The 17743-nt window shown below is 33.4% G+C and overlaps 3 protein-coding genes across 10 annotated transcripts; 1 reads left to right on the top strand and 2 right to left on the bottom strand.

The window, feature by feature from the left end:
- Positions 1 to 195: 195 nt before the first annotated feature.
- LOC122590838 (receptor-like protein EIX2) lies at positions 196 to 4960 on the bottom strand. 8 transcript variants are annotated; one of them, XM_043763011.1, is made up of 4 exons: positions 3805 to 4960; positions 621 to 1670; positions 453 to 527; positions 196 to 357 (listed from the first exon to the last, which is right to left on the bottom strand). In XM_043763011.1, the coding sequence occupies exons 1-3, from the start codon at positions 4943 to 4945 to the stop codon at positions 457 to 459; spliced, it is 2262 nt and encodes a 753-aa protein (XP_043618946.1). In that variant the 5' UTR covers positions 4946 to 4960; the 3' UTR covers positions 196 to 357; positions 453 to 456. The 8 variants fall into 8 exon arrangements, with proteins under 8 accessions (XP_043618946.1, XP_043618947.1, XP_043618948.1 ...); XM_043763012.1 differs by having other exon boundaries at positions 453 to 514; XM_043763013.1 differs by having other exon boundaries at positions 453 to 733; positions 1058 to 1670.
- Positions 4961 to 8358: 3398 nt separating this feature from the next.
- On the bottom strand, positions 8359 to 10187 carry LOC122592636 (putative methyltransferase DDB_G0268948). The gene is made up of 2 exons (XM_043764919.1): positions 9932 to 10187; positions 8359 to 9201 (listed from the first exon to the last, which is right to left on the bottom strand). Exons 1-2 carry the CDS (start codon positions 10079 to 10081, stop codon positions 8572 to 8574), a joined length of 780 nt encoding a protein of 259 aa, XP_043620854.1. The 5' UTR covers positions 10082 to 10187; the 3' UTR covers positions 8359 to 8571.
- A 3615-nt stretch (positions 10188 to 13802) lies between these two features.
- LOC122593687 (UPF0481 protein At3g47200-like) lies at positions 13803 to 17107 on the top strand. Its single transcript, XM_043766131.1, has 3 exons — positions 13803 to 14268; positions 14642 to 14723; positions 15561 to 17107. The coding sequence occupies exons 2-3, from the start codon at positions 14647 to 14649 to the stop codon at positions 17062 to 17064; spliced, it is 1581 nt and encodes a 526-aa protein (XP_043622066.1). The 5' UTR covers positions 13803 to 14268; positions 14642 to 14646; the 3' UTR covers positions 17065 to 17107.
- Positions 17108 to 17743: the final 636 nt, after the last annotated feature.

Genomic DNA, 17743 nt, shown 5'->3' with positions numbered 1-17743 from the left:
TTTGTATCATTCATTAAACAAACATATTTGACAATAACGCATAATATATTGATAGAATTGATTTGTAAAATCGTCTATCGAAACCGTGTTACAGTTTACCTACTTAAATATTAATTAATTATCTTATTGAAATTACTGGAAAAAAATTTGTTAAACATGCCTGCATTTTTCGCGGGATTTAAATCTAGTACATAATTATAGTACAAACAATCCATTGGGTAAAGTCATAGTAAACCCAATCATACACGGTAAAACTTACTTTTTATAAAACACTAAACTATGGCTTCTTCAAGCATAATCTTGTAGAATCTTCACATCAGTTTAAGGTGACCAAAATAACCTTGTCAAAGATTAATTCTGAACCAAAAAAGATACCTCTTTTCATTTGATAAGCAAACCACAACATGAAACATTAAATTAATAAAAAAAAATGTTTGTAAATCCAATCATACCTCATTAGAAAGACTTCCTCTTAGTTCGAGAAAGAGTCACTAGAATTGAAATAGTTAGCCACCTGCAAACATTCTCTAACATTTCAAAGTAAATTATCCTCCAAATCCTAACAAAGCGCAAGCTACCAATAAATCCTATAAATCCGATAACGAAACCCGAGACCATACCGGTATAAAACCATGACAAACCGTGTGAACTATCTTTACTTTCACCATCACCAACATGAGTGTATAATAAATTGCTTTCCTTGCAATTCCTTGGCAGTGGTTTTCCACATAGTCTGTTGTTCCCTTCATAGATTGTAGGATCATTAAAAGTATTAAACTGATTTCCAACTGGTATTGGACCAAATAGTTTATTGAATGATAAGTTTAAGTAGCTTAGAAAGATCAAGCTACCCATACTTGGAGGAATTTGACCTGACAACTTATTTGTCGACAAATCTAAAGATTCAATTGACTTTATATTTCCAATGTTTTTTGGAATGTGTCCACTTAACATGTTTCTCGAAAGATTTAAATTTTTTAATGATATAAGCTTCGTCAATACATCAGGAATTTCGCCATCAATTTTGTTGTTCGAGAGATCTAAGGATATAAGAAACCTGGTTGTCTTGGTATACTTCAATTGAATACCCTTTATGTATGCCTCGACATTTTCTTCATATCCATAGCCATCATATGTGAAGTTGAAGTCACTCATAATCATACCAGTTAAATTACAAAAGCAATGAGGGATATTTCCTGTTATACTATTATTTGCCAGGTTTAAATGTTGAAGATGATTAATTTGACAAAGTTCGGTTGGAATCTTACCCTTTAACTTATTCGATTGGAGATTCAAGATTCTAAGCTTCGATAGCCTTTTTCCAATCCAAGAAGGGATATTACATGTCAACAAATTGTTCCCTAAATCAAGGGTTTCTAAGCCTATCAAGTTATGTAAAGCTAACGGAATATTGCCCTGAAATTTGTTGTTGTGCAAATGCAAGGACCGAAGCTGTGATAAAGAACCTAATGAGCTTGGAATATCTCCCGTTATAGTGTTATTTGTAAGATCGATCGCCTCTAATTGAATCAAGTTTCCTAAGCACATGGGAAGAACTCCAGATAAGTTATTATTGGATAAATCCATTACTTTTAAACTAAGCTGCTCACATAAGTGCGCTGGAATGCTTCCATTAAAACGGTTGTTCCCAAGATTGACAACTTCAAGACCTGATGGGGCAACCATTAGTGTAGTTAAATTTTATAATACAAGTTAATATGGCTTGGGTTGGACCAATCATTAGTCTAGTTCAAAATTTATATATTAGTAAACAAATTTTGTGTAGTTCATTTACTAATATATAATAGTACACAAACTCAGTGTAAATTACACAAATGATACATGTAGTTTGATAAATTACGAATATTACATGTTTCATACCTCACATGCAAGACACGTGGAGCTATTTAATGACACAACTAACAATCGTCATTGCGAGGAATGGTTCGAGTTCTAAATGGTAAACCATAGGTATCATTAGCGTAATTTGATCTTTGCATGTATGAAACTAGTCATTTCAACCAAACCACATATACCATTTTAGTAATTTACTCTTAATTATAAATATAATTAGCACTTTTTAGTTTTTCTTGTTTATTACGAATAATAATTAAAATATTAAAAATATATCTCCACAAAAAATAATAAAACTAATCTACATTTCAACTAATTATAGCAATCCAATCCTTATAATAATTTATATTCACAATCTTAAAAATACAAATTATGTTAATCGATATATGAAAATAAATTTGTTAACATCTATATTAAAACAAAATTCCACGTATATCTATGAGTTAACTACAGTTTAATAATCCACCAACCGTATAAAAATTTAAATTGTTACATAAATAACTAATATACTAATCATGTACAAATGAAAGTTTAGAAATCTTTCTATTCTATTTCCTGTATTGATTGCAATGAAATTTTGCATAAATGTATTTTATATTATTCGAATAAGTTTGATATTTGTTAAACATCAAATTAATAGTTTGTGTCTTTTATATTTTTACATTTGAATTTTTATGGTTTCTTATTTGTATTTATCTAACAATACATTTTATTTTGAAAATATCATTAACTTTCCGAATATTTGACACTAGAATAATTCTTAAATATATTAATTAAATCAAGTTTCATTCAACGCCATTTTTTTAAATCTCTAACACATCATTTTTAATCCAGATTTTGATGGTGTGAATAGACTAGAAAGAAATAAAAAGTTGTCCACAATCGTTTTGGCTCAACATTAGAGCATCTTCAATGGTAAAAAACTATTAATAGTTTTTTTTTTATTTATCACATCATTATTAAAACAATATAACTTTCAAAACCTCTTTCCCTCCACTTTCTTTTATTACATTGAGTGTGTAAAAAGCTTTTGTTTCAATAGGTTGAAGAGTATCAACCTTTTGAAGAAAAAAGTCATTCATCCCAATGATAAAAAGCTTTTCAATAGCTTTTTTGTATAAAAAAAAGTCATTTATCAACCTACCATTGTGGATGCCCTTATATGAGTAAGTTAAGATGTAGACAAACGTTATATTTACTTAAGTAGAGACATTACTCCAGGTTCTACATAACCGGTAGAAAAAGACCTCCGACCTCCAAAAGGTAAAATATTTACCACATATCCAAACCACAATGGACTAATATATCTTTATAACATGAATATTCAGTTATCCTTCCTTAAACATTTAGGCACACTTTATCATTTACACAATTATTTTATTTAATTACAAACTTAGTATTTTATAAGTACAATTTTATAATTTCTAATGATGAAATCACATATTAAAAACTATCTATAAAATGTAAAGAAATTTTTCCATACAGAGAAATTGAAAATTGTTCGTATAATTTTAAATTCTATTGTAAAGCTTAGAGAGTTTAACTTAAACTTTAGTGTCATATTCTCAAAATTATTATTTAAGATTAGTAAGTTAGAATTTAATTAAAAATAAGTATTTTTTCAAATAATTCATAACAAGAAAGACAAAAAGAATTTCTGAAAGAATTATATACTCCGTATTAGTTTACTGTCAAATAAATAAATGTATACACAAAGTTAGGGATGAGCACGGGTCTAGAACCGGCCCTGCCCCGCAAGAACCGTGACCCAAAAGTGCTTAAAAATGGATCTAAGACCCGGCCCATTGACAGGGTAAAAGGTAGACGAGCTCGTTTTATAATATATTCTTAATTTCGTTCAAACAAAGAAGCTAAAAAATATATAAATTCAAACAAAAATAAGACTTTTTATCGTTATTAATGACAGATTTTCGGAAAGTAATTGTATACCTGTGTTGTTTGCTATTATTTGTGCCAGATCTCCATGGATCTGGTTGTTGGACAGATCCAAACGCTGAAGATGAGAGGAGATATTCTGAAACCATTCTGGTATTGTATCTCTTATACCCGAATTTCTAAGATATAAAAACCCAAGAGCTGTTGATGTTTGAATATTTGGGAATTGGGGTCCTATGTTGCAGGAGCTTGCATCAAAATACTTCAATTGGAAGGGAGGAATCCAATGAGGGCTCACATTAAACGTCATCAATGAATTACCAGACAACCCCAATATAGTTAGATTGTAGAGTTTTGTGAAGTGAATTTCAGAAACAACCCCACTCAATAGGTTACCATCAAGAAAAAGGGTTTGGAGGTTTGAAAGTTGACCAAGACTAGCGAGAATGTTCCCAGTCAATTCATTACCATCAAGAAAAAGGGAATGGAGGTTTGAAAGTTGACCAAAACTAGTGGGAATGTTCCCACTAAATTCATTATATTGAAGAAAGAGATATTGTAGCCTCGTGAGTAGTCCAATGCTTCCAGGTATGCTCCCACTCAATTGATTAACAGAAAGATCGAGTAGTTTTAAAGATGATAGACCACCAAGTGAGGGAGGTACCGGACCAGACAATTGATTCCATGAAAGGTCGATGGAAGAAATAGAGTTCAAGGTTCGAATGGAATCAGGTATTCCCCCATGGAAGCTGTTATTTCTAAGGTTTAGATGCACGAGGCCAGTAAGGTTTGATAACCAGACAGGAATGGTGGAGTTGATACCATTGGAAGAGAGATCTAGTGAATTGAGAGAAGTGAAATTGATCAACTTTGTGGCGGGGATATGGATGTCACACATGGCCAAGTTTAGTGTAAGCAAAGAGGGTAACATGTTAGCTGGATGGAACCAATCAATATGGTTACCGATTGTTATCCCTGAGAAATCTAAGTGCTTTAACGACGACAACAATGAGACCCACCCCAAATCATTCTTTACCATCAAATCGTTATCATTAAGATAAAGATTTTGTAACCTCGAGAGATTTCCTAGATGAGGGACCGCACCACTAAAACCTGAGTAAGAGAGGTTAAGGTATTCCAAATACTTGAAAGACCTAAGGAATTCAGGAATATTTTGTCCCGAGAAATTGTTCATGCTCAGGTCCAAGTAACGCAAATGCTTCAAGTCAAGTAAAGAAGAACTTACCTTACCTTTGAAACAGTTGCTTTTGTGAAAAGTATAGTCATCCGTGAAAGACAATGGACATTGAAGATCAAGTTTGACAACATGACCTTTTCTTTTGTCACACCCAACACCTTGCCACTCACAACATTCTTCTCCGGTCCATGTTGACAACCGATTTGATTCATCTACCAGACCTTGTCTGAATAAAAGCAATGATTGTCGCTCTCTTTGGGTACATGTAATGTTTGAGTATGCGGTGATTGTGGTGTTGTTGCTGCTTGAGCCATATGCTTGAAAGAACATGTATAATATTGTGAAATTGACAATGATAGCGGTTTCCATTTTGGAGTAATTAAGATAGAGTAGATGTTTTATAATTCAGAATCAGGAGGAATGGGGCACCTTTATAACAAAACGTATACCTTAAACTTTTATGAACGTATACTTATGTATATATTTACTTGATTCCACTAGACATTTAATTCATAATAGACTTGGAGTCAGTCAATGATCATACAAAGTCTTTCAAGAGATAGTGGCCACATACAAAAAAAGCTTGTGGGTCAATAACGTGTTACTCCTACTGTTAGTCAATGCTGGAGTGTTTTGGAAAAAACTTGTTTGTATTCATGAATTACACGATTGTCATGATCAAGAATTTAACAGTTGACTTTGAGTTATGAATGGTACAAAGTCTTTCAAGAGCTGGTGGCGACATATATATCAACTTGATTTGGGTCAAAATGACATGATAATGTCGGTCAGCGGTTGTTGACTCCAGTGTTTAACACATAAACATTCTATCATCATCAATAAATTAAAGTAGGATGTGTCTTCTTAGGTGGTTTTGTGCTAGTTCACTTTTAATTCTAAATATTGGGTTGATGGTGGAATTATTTTGTGCTGATATTTCCTTACGATATGATTGTGCCCTCTTTCAAGCTATGTGTTATTTGGCGTCTTAGTTGTTGTCTTGTGTATTAAATCAATTTAACATATTTCTCTTATATATACTCAGAGATATAACTCAAACCATCAAAATCAAATATTAAACGAGCCGTTTTCATGTTAAATATTTAGATTTGTGAGCTTTATATATGATGATGATGATGACGACATATCTTTAATCTTTAATATAGGATTGTCTAACGCTTTACACTTTTAATTGCATAATCAGTTGTCATATCATATTTTTTTTATATATGCCAAAATTCTGATAAATTATCTAATTTCACATATAGTTATAAAAACATTCTTATAAATAAAAGCTCAAGAACACGCTACAAAATTGTCCTTAAACAAGAATAGACAAACATCACAAAAAAAATAATATAGACAAGTATCAAGTTATTCTAATACTCTATTATCAGTAATTTGGTACTATTTATAATTAATTTTCTCCCAAACATATATCCTGTAGATAAACTGAAATCGTAATGGTTGAAATTTCAATTAAGTTGAAAGATAAGTATAATATATGTATCAAAAAATGGAATATAAAAAACACACACAAAAAGATGTATGGACCTCATGTCCGATTTTTTACAATACTTACTAGTTTAAAGATAAGTTGTTGCATATAAATTGAATTATACGAAATCAAACTTTTTAAGACATTATCAAGAGTCAAACTGGCGTGAGTACACTAATGTAAGAGGTGTTAGTTATTTATTTACTTTGTCTTTATAAAATGGATAAAAACTTTTCATTATTAACATTTTTTTTTAAAAGAAATTTTAGCCTATTAAACATTTTCAGCAAATGCTTTGAGCTAGAAATCGTATAGTGCTTAGTTTTTATTATTCTTTTTTTTTCTAACAGCAAATCATATTCTACTCTTATTTTATTTAATGAAATGTAAATAACATCATTTGTCAGGATTTGAAACCTAATACTTAATAACACTTAGAAACTTAGTGGGTATCTTCTCAATTAGCACTTCCGTTAAATGATTACTCGTATGATTATCTCAATTTATGGAAAACCTTGGTTTTGTATACATTGGGTAAAACGTAAATTTACTACTATGGTGGTAATGGTGCATGGTATTGTGGGAAGACTTGACATGTTTTTTGTTCAAAGAATAAAGATGATCTTAAAATAAGTGGATCGTATTAGATCATGTTGCTAAGACCATCTTTATTTATGGGTAAATAATGTGATCGGCATCTCACTGATATCGAATATAGACATGCCAAATTCTCACCCATTAAGAATCAGTAACTTTTGAAAGCGGGCACAATTTTTATACGAGAATAAAAACTATAAGGTCGCTCGTAGTAGTAAGAGGACGAGCTCGTCCATGTTCGCTTCGTCCTCGTCGTAAAAGGACGTTAATGCTAGTGAGCTCGTCATTCTCATCGAAAGTTGTCTCGTTCGCAGATAGGGAGAAGATGGACGAGGCAGTGGTGGGCCACAGAGACGGTACCAGGAAAAAATTTCAAAGGGGGCAAACTTAGAAAACTTATAAAAAATAAATCTAAAAGGGGACAAAATGTTAAATAAGTAGCTCTCGTTTCTTTTTCGACCAACACTACATTTCTAATTTCTTTTTTGTTTATTTATTTATCTCTTTAAATATCATAACTACCTATTTTAATATTTGTTTTTTTAAACAAGTTATTAGTTTGTAGTTAACGAATGACATCATGGTGACATCCAATAAGGCAATATACAGAACTCAAACCACGCATGTCTGGGATGAAACTCAGGACTTTGAAAACCCTTCAATAATCCACTATTACAAATGTAATAAATGAAATTCAAGTTCTGCTGGATTTTATTAAGTTCTAAAACTTAACTAATGAGTCGCGAATCCCTTAGGCCACAACTACCTATTGTTATACAAATTTCCAATGATAATTCATGAATTACAAAGCCATATTGACTTTGCACATATGTGTAATACCATCCTCTGTAAATCTATTGATAATTATTCATTAATGGTTTTATTGTTTAAAATATCTATGTACGAGTACTTTGTAATTTATCCATTTTAGACGACCAAATAAGTTGTTGTCTAACTAAGACTTTGAAGTCATACTAACTTACTAATTAAGCCAGAATTATTTGTAGGGATAGTAATAATTTCAAGGTATTTGGTGTTTTTAGTATTTTAGCCAAAGAATTTTGTAAAAGTAGTAAGCCCGATGATGGAACACCGTCCATCGCTAAATTAGCTAAGTCCGGCGTTGGCATCACCGATCTTCAATTGATAACAAAGCAATTTAGTTGTAATCTTAGATTATGAATATTATCTAAAACTAATTAAGCCATTTAGTTATCAAAGCAATATCATTTTGATAACAAAGAAAATGACTCAATAAGAACAGATTTTAAATATTTTTTTGGAACGGTAAATAACTATTAATTTATAACAAATGTTTAAAAAACAAATAAGTTGTAATCTTAGATTATGAATATTATGGTCAGAGCATGACATTTTGTCATTATTATACAACTTTGAAAAACAGGCTACAATATTTATGTTACATCCATGAGAAAATACTTCACAATCTGATGTTTAATTATGAAATATAACAATCCAATATGCCAAATGAACTTTATTACTTAAAATGGGGCGTTTAAACAGAATCCTATGCTTTACCAATCCTTAGATAAACCGGATAGGTAACACTTTTCTGTCCATTCCCTTCTTCATTCCAAGCTTTCGTGAATTCCTCAACCACATCACTGTTAAGTAACTCGACACCCTTTTCTTTTGCGGTCTGGTAACCCGACCATGACTTAATGTACGTAAAGAAGTCATCCAAACTCATCAACTGCACGGTTTTAAATTCAAACGGGCCGGTGTCATCACATCCATCCACGGGCTCAAAAGGAAACTTGAGAGTCTTATACTTGTCATCTACCAATCCACGTAACGAATCCCAATAAGGTTGTGATTCCGCGTAAAACCTATTAAACACGGGGTCGAATAGATCATCAATCACTGGAGTAGTGTAACACCATGCCGCGATTACACCATTTGGTTTCTTGAGTACCCTTTTGACTTGATCAAAAAAACTATCATTAGCAAACCAATGGAGAGCTTGAGCTACTGTGACTAGATCAACACTGGACTCTATTCCAATCTTCTCTTCTAGTTCAGAAATGGACATATTGGCAGAAGTACATTTGTAATGGACATTTGGGAGCTTAGGAGCAAATTCTATTTGTTTGCTACTGGTATCTGTTCCAATCACACTCTTGTATATGCTGGCAAGCTACATTATAAAGCATTTGAAAGACTTACTTTTGTGCTTATTATTTTTTAAAGTTATAGCTGATATATTCAATATATATTCTAAGGGGGTGTTTGGGTTAGCTTATTTTCATGGCTTTTTTGCTTATTTGCTTATGAAAGTAAAATAAGCTACTTTTTAGTGTTTGTGTGGGCTTATTTGCTTAGGCTTATTAGCTTATATAAGCCATTTTTGAAAAGCCATCTTTGCCAAGCTTTTTAGCTTATTTCCCTTCATTTTCCTTTCAAAAGCCATAAGCTAATCCAAACACTACAAAAAAGCTTATAAACTTAAAGCAAAAAAGCCATAAGCTACTTATATTTTTTATAAGCATAAGCCATTTTATAAAAGCTAGGCCAAACACCCCCTAACTTTTTTTTAATGATTGATGATATTAAGGAGAGTAAGGAGAAAAACTAATGATCAAAAATATGAGATACAAAATTAAAAATCCAAACTTAATTGATGTAAATACAAAAACAGATCTATAAAGTAATTCGTACACAAACTGGATCCTAGCCGGTCCGCACAAGCGGATTGGGTCATAGTAATCTAACCATGATATCTGACAGAAAATCTCGATATTTATAAAGTTTTTAATTGATTAATTAGTACAAAAACTTCCTGATGATTAAGTACAGTAATAGATATAGATCATCACTATTATTAAAATAGATATATTAGGAGGTGATAAAAAGGAAGGGGGACTTACAGAGATAGCAGCCTGACCACTGCCGGTTCCGACATCCCAAACGAGATCGTGGCATGGCGTTTTTGAGGAGATGAAATCAAACAGCTGTTGTGGATAACCTGGACGTGTCTTGACGTATTCTTTCGCTTGGTTTAAAAACAGCTTTGCCATTTTTTCTAATTTATTTTATTTCCAATCTTTTAACGCCTCTCCCTATGTGTATGTGTGTTTTTCTTTCCCGGATGCTGGTTTTAGATAGTAAAGTCAGTCAGTGATCCCATGAAATGATTTGATGTTTATAACTGCCAACCACGCCCTAACTAGCTTAATACCCGGTCGGTGACCGGATTATAAAATAAACTTGTATCACACATTAAAATATACGTCTTATATTATATCAAGAGAAATTTTAGTATGAAATCCAAGATAATGTTAAAACAACTTTTAACACTTAAAGTTTTATATATATTCATGTTATCGATACTCGACCTAGCCTAAAATTCGACTTGAAATCAACACAACATAACCAAGGTAGGGTTCTCGACCTGTTAACCCGTCAACCCACCAACCTGATTTTCTCAAGGTCAGGTTCGGGTTCATATTTCAGGTTAACATGTCTATCCATCAACCTGAGGGGGAAGGGTGTAGTCGGCTTGTTTTATCGGCGCAAGCTTCGGTGAATTGGCAACACTATAGCACTTGTATCGACTACTTTTGGCAAGTTGAATCGACTACTTTTGGCAACCTTCATCGACATGTTTTGGCCGATGCTAGTGAACGTTGGATGTTGCAAGTGAACGTTGGGAGAAGAGCTTTTGGCAAGTTGGCAAGTAAACATCGGCTAGATATACATCTTATTTTTAATCGGCAAATTGGCAACGTTTATGCATCTACACCCTTACTTCTGGCAAGTTTTGACAAGTTTTGGTTAGTTTTTGGCATTGCCATATGTCGGCTCGTAATTGGCTAAAAACTTGCCAATTTGCCACAAGATTGACACTACACCCTTGCCTCTGAAAATATATCATATTAAATAGGTGAACCCACCAACCCATTCGACCCAACAACTCTTAACCTATTTGAACTAAGATCAACCTGCCAACCTACCAACCCAATTAACCGGCCAACCCGATATTTTTACCTGGTCAACAAACAATAAATCTATACTACTATATAAAAATTATACCCCCATGTTGAAAAGTTAAGATTTTTGGGACATGTGAAATTACCATTTTACCCTTAATGAATTAACTTAAACAATCATTCCATTATCTTCTAAAAGATATCCACTACTCTTTTAAATCAAATATCTTTATTTAAAATACTTACACCACTTGACGCATCTGCCGCCACCATTCGTCGATGTCACCGCATCAGTGTCACTGTCATTGCTGCATCGCGTGAATACCATGCTCAAGAGATGGCAAGAAAACCCGTACTCGTACCCGACCTTTGACAATACTCATGACCTTCAACACTATCAGTCCTACATAAATTCAATCACCATTAAATAAGTGTATATATATGTGTGTGAAAGTGATAAGATATGAAAAAATACAAGTGTAAAGCCACACCTTTTATTGCAGAACCACTCGTATGGTTCCTGAGTACTAACACCCCTAAAACAATTAATAAATTATTATAAATTAGTAAAAAACAGCATTTATTCATCATACATGTGAAAAAATTACAAAGCAAAATATAGATATATAAAGAAACTTGTGAGAATGAATGGAAATATATACAGCATAAGATGATTTGGCACATTGTCAAATGGTGATATTATTTTTTCCCGATGAATCGACACCTATACATGCATATTAGTAAGATGAAATTAGCAGGGCCATGTCAGACCTAGATCATTATCAGCTAATATATATAGAATTTGAAAAATATACATACATATATGTATATAATTAATTAATTACTCAAATGATAGTGATATACGGGTATAAGGCTGGCAATTTTGACACGGAACCTGTTAACACGACACGACACGACCTGTTCTTAACAGGTTTCGTGTTTGACCTTAACAGGTTTCGTGTCTTAACAGGTCCGGACCTTTTAAGACCTGTTAAGATTCGTGTCTTTACAAATTCGGACCTGTTAGGACCTGTTAAGACATGTTAAGATTATACGTATATATAAAATACCAAGAATTGATATTATGATTTGATATATGATTTTTATAAGGTAAGATATTTATGAACTTTTGTAATTTAAGGATTATTGTCGTTATAAAATAGTTGAGATTTGTACAAGTTTTTGTATCCTTAAGTTTTTTTTCCCCAATATTAGTCAAGAATTCTATAAAATACATGTTAACAGGTTCCTTAATAGGTCTTAACAGGTGCACCTGTTAATTTTCGTGTCGTGTTCGTGTTTGAAAAAAATGACACGATTAGTTAACAGGTCGTGTTCGTGTTTGACCTTAACAGGTTCGTGTCTTAACAGGTTTCGTGTGACCTGTTATGCCAGCCTTATACGGGTATACCAGGGTCATATATGCCCCAAAGGAAAAAAAAAAAGTGTGCCTGGCGGGTCGGGTCGTCGTGTAAGAGTAGTCAAGTTAACCAAAAAGTGGTTTGTTTTCACGGTGCAATATTGTTGTCCCATGATAGCCATACACAGTGGCGGAGAAATCAAGTGCCCAGTTCGAACCTAGAAAAGAAATGCCCCCAACTCTAAGGAATCCAACTATATAAGCAAAATTTTTTTATATAACTGAGACATTATAACATTAACAAAATGATAGACATTATAATATTATACTTTTACATATATTGTTTATTTGTTTTATTTTAATAGTTGTTTTATTTTACCTAAAACCTTTACATATATAATATAATATATAAAAAATTTAAAATTTTTGTGTCCCCTCAAAATTGTGCCCCGGACGGATGTCTTGCTTGCACCCCTCCGGGCCTCCCATGGCCATACGATCAGGAGTAGGATGCAAAGCAAAGTTGGACTGGTTACTAAAATCAGGTAAATACCGATATGACAAGTATTCAAGTGCGTTATACTTCTCATGGAGGTATTCTGGTAGGAGCTTAAGGTATTCTTTATTGATGTTAGGGTTAGGTGATAATCTATTAGCAAGCACCATATCCATCAGAAACTCATCACTTCCTTTCTTGTGGGGCTTTAGCTTCCCCCGCCATTCTACCTCATCATGTCTTATTTCCTCTACTTCCTTTAAAATGTCAAAGTACGTTGGTTCCTTTGCCATAAACTTCGGTTCCTTTGTCATAAACGACGCGGTGTTTCATCATTATCCTATTTCCTCACCAATTTCCATAACGACGCTCGCTTTGCAAATGGCTGCGGTGTTTCCTCCGGGTTTGATTTTTGGACAGACTGGTAGCTGTAGCGTTTAGAAAGATGATGATTTGATAGTTAGGTTTATGTTTTTTCATAGTTTAGCGGGTTAGGCTCTAATTCTATATCTATATCCCCTCAAACGTGGTAATGGTGTTGAGAATTATATTTTGGTAACTTTGACAAATTTTTGAACCAATAAGCTTTTGACATGTGGCCCCTCCTATACTTGCCGAAAAGAGTCAAAAAGAGCTCAAGTGTGAAGGGGTAAGGAGGTGCCTTATACCCCCATCCTTGGTTCGTCCCTCCTTTGTACACCGCGGGGTTGGACTCATCGTTGGCCCATTCGTCCCCCCAAGGACGAGTTGTTTAACCTTTTTTATTTGTGAGTGAATAATAAAATAAATGATGGGTCCAAGACTAGTCCTGGGTATAAAGTTGGTTTTAAGGGGATTAGTTCTTAGATGGTTTTTTACTGATGTGGTGCTGATTAGGACTAATCCTCCCGATGATGAGTCGACGTATAAGGGAGCCTCGAAGGGAACCGATATGTCAAAGGACCAAAATTTACCAATCACAAAAGACAAAAATTAAAAGGTAAGGGAATCAATGTGCTACTATCGGCTCCACTAGGGCGATGAAAACCTTGTCACATAAGGAGTATTTATTAAAATTTGACCAGCACAAAGTGGGATGCTTACTTTTCTTATAATGTTCATAAATAAAGTCAGATATACATATACTTACATCTGTTTTTCCTAAATTGAGTGCAAGTTCCACAATGGTGCATGAGTTAGAAGCCTTGTTCGAGCCTGCTGGGCCGACAATGGTATCGGACGGGAGAAGAATGGAGTCACAAAGAGAGCCGGAGTATGATTCTCGTCAAGTCAAAGGAAACAAGAACGATTGATGAATAAGATTGGGTTCTGTGAAATGAAAAGGAACTTGTCACATGGAGATTACTCAATTTGGAAGGCAATTATCTTTCAGGGAATAAAAATTCGCAAAGAAGATGAAGAAATAGAGATGCTATATTTGTAAGAGAAGGGTCATGCCTCATGAAATTTTTAATTGATAGATTAAAAGCATAATGATTTTTATTTTAGTGTCAACTTTATTTTATTTCTATTTCTAAACTATCTTATGGTAAAAATTGAACTTTGACCCTATTACACGGGCCGATCCATCATTTTTTTCTTTATGTAATATTACTAGGTACTGGTGAAATTGGTTTATATTGTTACATACATAGTTTTGTTGCACTAAATAGTATCCTAAGAAAAACTAAATAGTTCCTTGCAACGTGTTAAATTTACTGCAATTAAAAGAATATAAATGCGTAAGATCAATGCTAAGTTGGTTGCCCAAAGTTGCAAGCAAATTACTTATTCTCTCTAACTTAAAGTGCAGCTTTTATGTACGAGTATATATTATATGACCACCAATTCAAACAAAGATATATTCATCCCATGACTTCAGTGGCACCACAAAGGTACCTCTACTTCTATCTTTCATAGTTTAATAAGAGCTTTAGTGCATATAACTATATTTCTTTTAATCTTATTTTGCAATATAAAAAAACCAGCCAATCCGTCCTAACAGTTTTTTTTGTTTAATTAGCCTTTGCTGTTTTATATATATATTGAATTTTTATTTTATTTTTCGTAAAAGTAGGCTATATGCCTTGTTATATAGTACTACTATATATAAGTATATAACTACAGTACATGAATGTCATTATAATACATGTATGCATAATTCTTGTAATGATAACAATATACACCGTTGGCAAAGGGAGTACGATCAAATAAATTGAAGTTCTATGGTAAAAAGTTAAAACAAAGTTGGAGTGATATTTCATATCTGTTAATTATGTGTGTGCGGCTACATCATTTTTTTTTCTTTATAATAAAACGATACACCATCACGTATTGTTTTGGTTTCATTCCTATTATTTTTTGTTATATTTACGACGAGTATTGTTTATATTATCTTATGAACCATTTATAAGCCATATAGACATAGTTGGGATTAATTCCTACTTATGCTATTGTTAACTGTTCTTCATTATAGTCAAACTAGAACTTTGACTTATTCGACTTTGCATTTTAGTATTTCTCTAATAATATACTCAATTTGCCTACCATTTTGAAAAAGTTGTTAAAAATTAGTATAACTCAAAAATGTAGTACTGTACCTTTGGGTTTTTAGGTGTTAGTATTTCTATTAGTCCTTTATGTAACAGTTTATATCATTTCAACCGTTTGTTATTTCTGCATCATTTAGATCTTTAATTATTATCTGAATACTTGATCCATTCAATAAACAGCAAGCCGTACTCCAACTCCATGATGTCTGATGAAAATGAGGATGCAATAAAGATTGAAATACCAGGTACTCAACCAATAACCAACAACAACAACAATGCCCTGGTCAAGGAGTGGGACGGCTGCATTAGAGGCCACGAGACCACCAAACGCTATGAACGCAAACGCCATATCGGAAAGCTACCACCTTTACTCTTAAGAGGCGAAAAGGGTCATACAAACCGCCAGTACTACGAGCCAGCAGTGGTTTCACTTGGCCCGTATCATCATAACCGAACAGAACTAGCCCAATCCGAGAAATACAAGCTCATAACACTCGAAGAGTTTCAATTAAGCAGCGGAAAGTCCATTAGCTCAATATACAACAAGGTGTTTGAGGTGGTACAGGATGCTAGAAAATGTTATATAGACGGTTCAACTGATGAGTACAACGACGACGCGTTTAATCGAATGATGACACATGACGGTTGCTTCATTTTGTTATTTATAGATTGCATATCGAGTGGAATCAATAAAGTGTTGTTACATAATGAATATTTAGGCGCATTGGGGTTTGCTAACGTCGTTCGCGACATTTTTTTACTCGAAAACCAAATCCCTTTTGTAGTCCTTGAAGTTCTGTTGGATTTAAGGTTTCCAGAAGATAAAGGTGAAAAGATACTAAACAAGTTCTTTAATTATTTAAACTACGGCGAGGTGATGATGAAGAACGAAAAGGTACTCGAGAACAAGCAGCCCCTGCATCTTCTCGAGCTTTATCGGTCATATTTCATCTCACTTTCGGCTTCTCTTAATCTCGGGTCAACTAAGTCTTCCAAATGGTATGTATGGGCTAAACAGACCGAAAAGGTGGATGAAGATTATAACTATGTAAAACGAAACCGATCTTTTCCTTCAGTAATGGAACTCAGAGGAAAAGGCATTTTCTTAAAACGTACACACGACGAGTCTTCAAACGAAGACATAAAGTTTCACTCTCGTTGTTGTTACGGTAAGCTTGAGCTCGTGCCCAGAGCGATATCTTCAAACACGAAAGCTATTTATCTAAACATGATCGCATACGAGATGTGCCCACATAACCCAAATGATTTCCGGGTCTCAACTTATATCCGAGTGATGAAATCGTTAGTTATTCAACGTGACGATGTGAAGGAGTTACGAAACAGCGACATTTTGCTACATAGTCTTGGAAGAGATGAGGAAGTGGTGAAAATGTTTGATGAGATTGAAGCACCAGCGGTTAATCTTTATATGTTTAGTCAGCTTCGGAGAGGGATCGAGAAGCATTGCAAAAGCAACTATAAGACGTGGGTGGCGGAGCTGATAACGCTGTATTTTAGTAGTCCTTGGAAGACGATGGCCTTGCTGGTGGCGGCCGCGATTTTGTTGACTAATTTTTTGCAGACTTACTTCACGGTTAGGCCACTTCCTGAGGATTCTGACGAGAATATTGTCAAGCTTTTGAGACGATGCGCGCACTTTAAGCCTCACTCGGTGCCGAATTGATCGATCATGTGAATTGATATTACTAGCTACTTTTTGTTGATTAATCTATATATATATATATATGTTGTTTTATTTTATTTATGCAATCTTGGGTTTGAATATCACACGAGAATGATATGATAGATACGAAATTATGAATACTTCTCTAGTTCTCTGAGTTCATTTTGGCCTCTATTTCTGGGGATATTGATATTTATCATTAATGTATGATAGATTTCGATTGATTTATTAAAATTATCCCGTATGTTATCAAAGTCAGATATGTTGATATTATATTATAGGGTTAAGTGCAAATGGATTATCACTTTTGCAATTTTTCATCCCTCCTAACTTCAAAATCATCCCTTTGTTCTGTACTTCATCCCTACTTTTATTAAGTCTCCGATGTGCAAGTCACCTTTTCCGCGGTGTGAACCTATAAAATCGTCCTTGTGGTCCGTTCTTTTTGCAATTTTTATCACTATAAAGTTTTTTTTAATATAAACATTTGTTCATCCCTGTTATTATTTTGTGTTTTATATTTTTATATTGCTCATGTTAACTATGTGTTTATATAATTTCATATCTTTAAATAACAGTTGCTATATATTTTAGTATAACATTTATGATGTTTTTTAAAAAATACGGTATATAATTTAATTTGTTACGCCTACTTTAGGGTGCCTTTTTTTCGATCCGT

This window comes from Erigeron canadensis, chromosome 3 (genome assembly GCF_010389155.1).
Source record: "Erigeron canadensis isolate Cc75 chromosome 3, C_canadensis_v1, whole genome shotgun sequence".
Taxonomy (NCBI): domain Eukaryota; kingdom Viridiplantae; phylum Streptophyta; class Magnoliopsida; order Asterales; family Asteraceae; genus Erigeron; species Erigeron canadensis.
This window is presented reverse-complemented; position numbering and strand designations above follow the sequence as displayed.

Excerpts from the sequence above, each read along its gene's own strand:
- LOC122590838 (XM_043763009.1), bottom strand. The coding sequence starts at position 4,945 with ATGAACAATTTCTCGGGACAAAATATTCCTGAATTCCTTAGGTCTTTC. Across the intron at positions 1,671-3,804 it reads AATAATAGCAAACAACACAG|GTCTTGAAGTTGTCAATCTT; the intron begins GTATACAATTAC and ends TTGCCCCATCAG.
- LOC122592636 (XM_043764919.1), bottom strand. The coding sequence starts at position 10,081 with ATGGCAAAGCTGTTTTTAAACCAAGCGAAAGAATACGTCAAGACACGT. Across the intron at positions 9,202-9,931 it reads GTGGTCAGGCTGCTATCTCT|CTTGCCAGCATATACAAGAG; the intron begins GTAAGTCCCCCT and ends TTTATAATGTAG.
- LOC122593687 (XM_043766131.1), top strand. The coding sequence starts at position 14,647 with ATGTACGAGTATATATTATATGACCACCAATTCAAACAAAGATATATT. Across the intron at positions 14,724-15,560 it reads ACTTCAGTGGCACCACAAAG|CAAGCCGTACTCCAACTCCA; the intron begins GTACCTCTACTT and ends TTCAATAAACAG.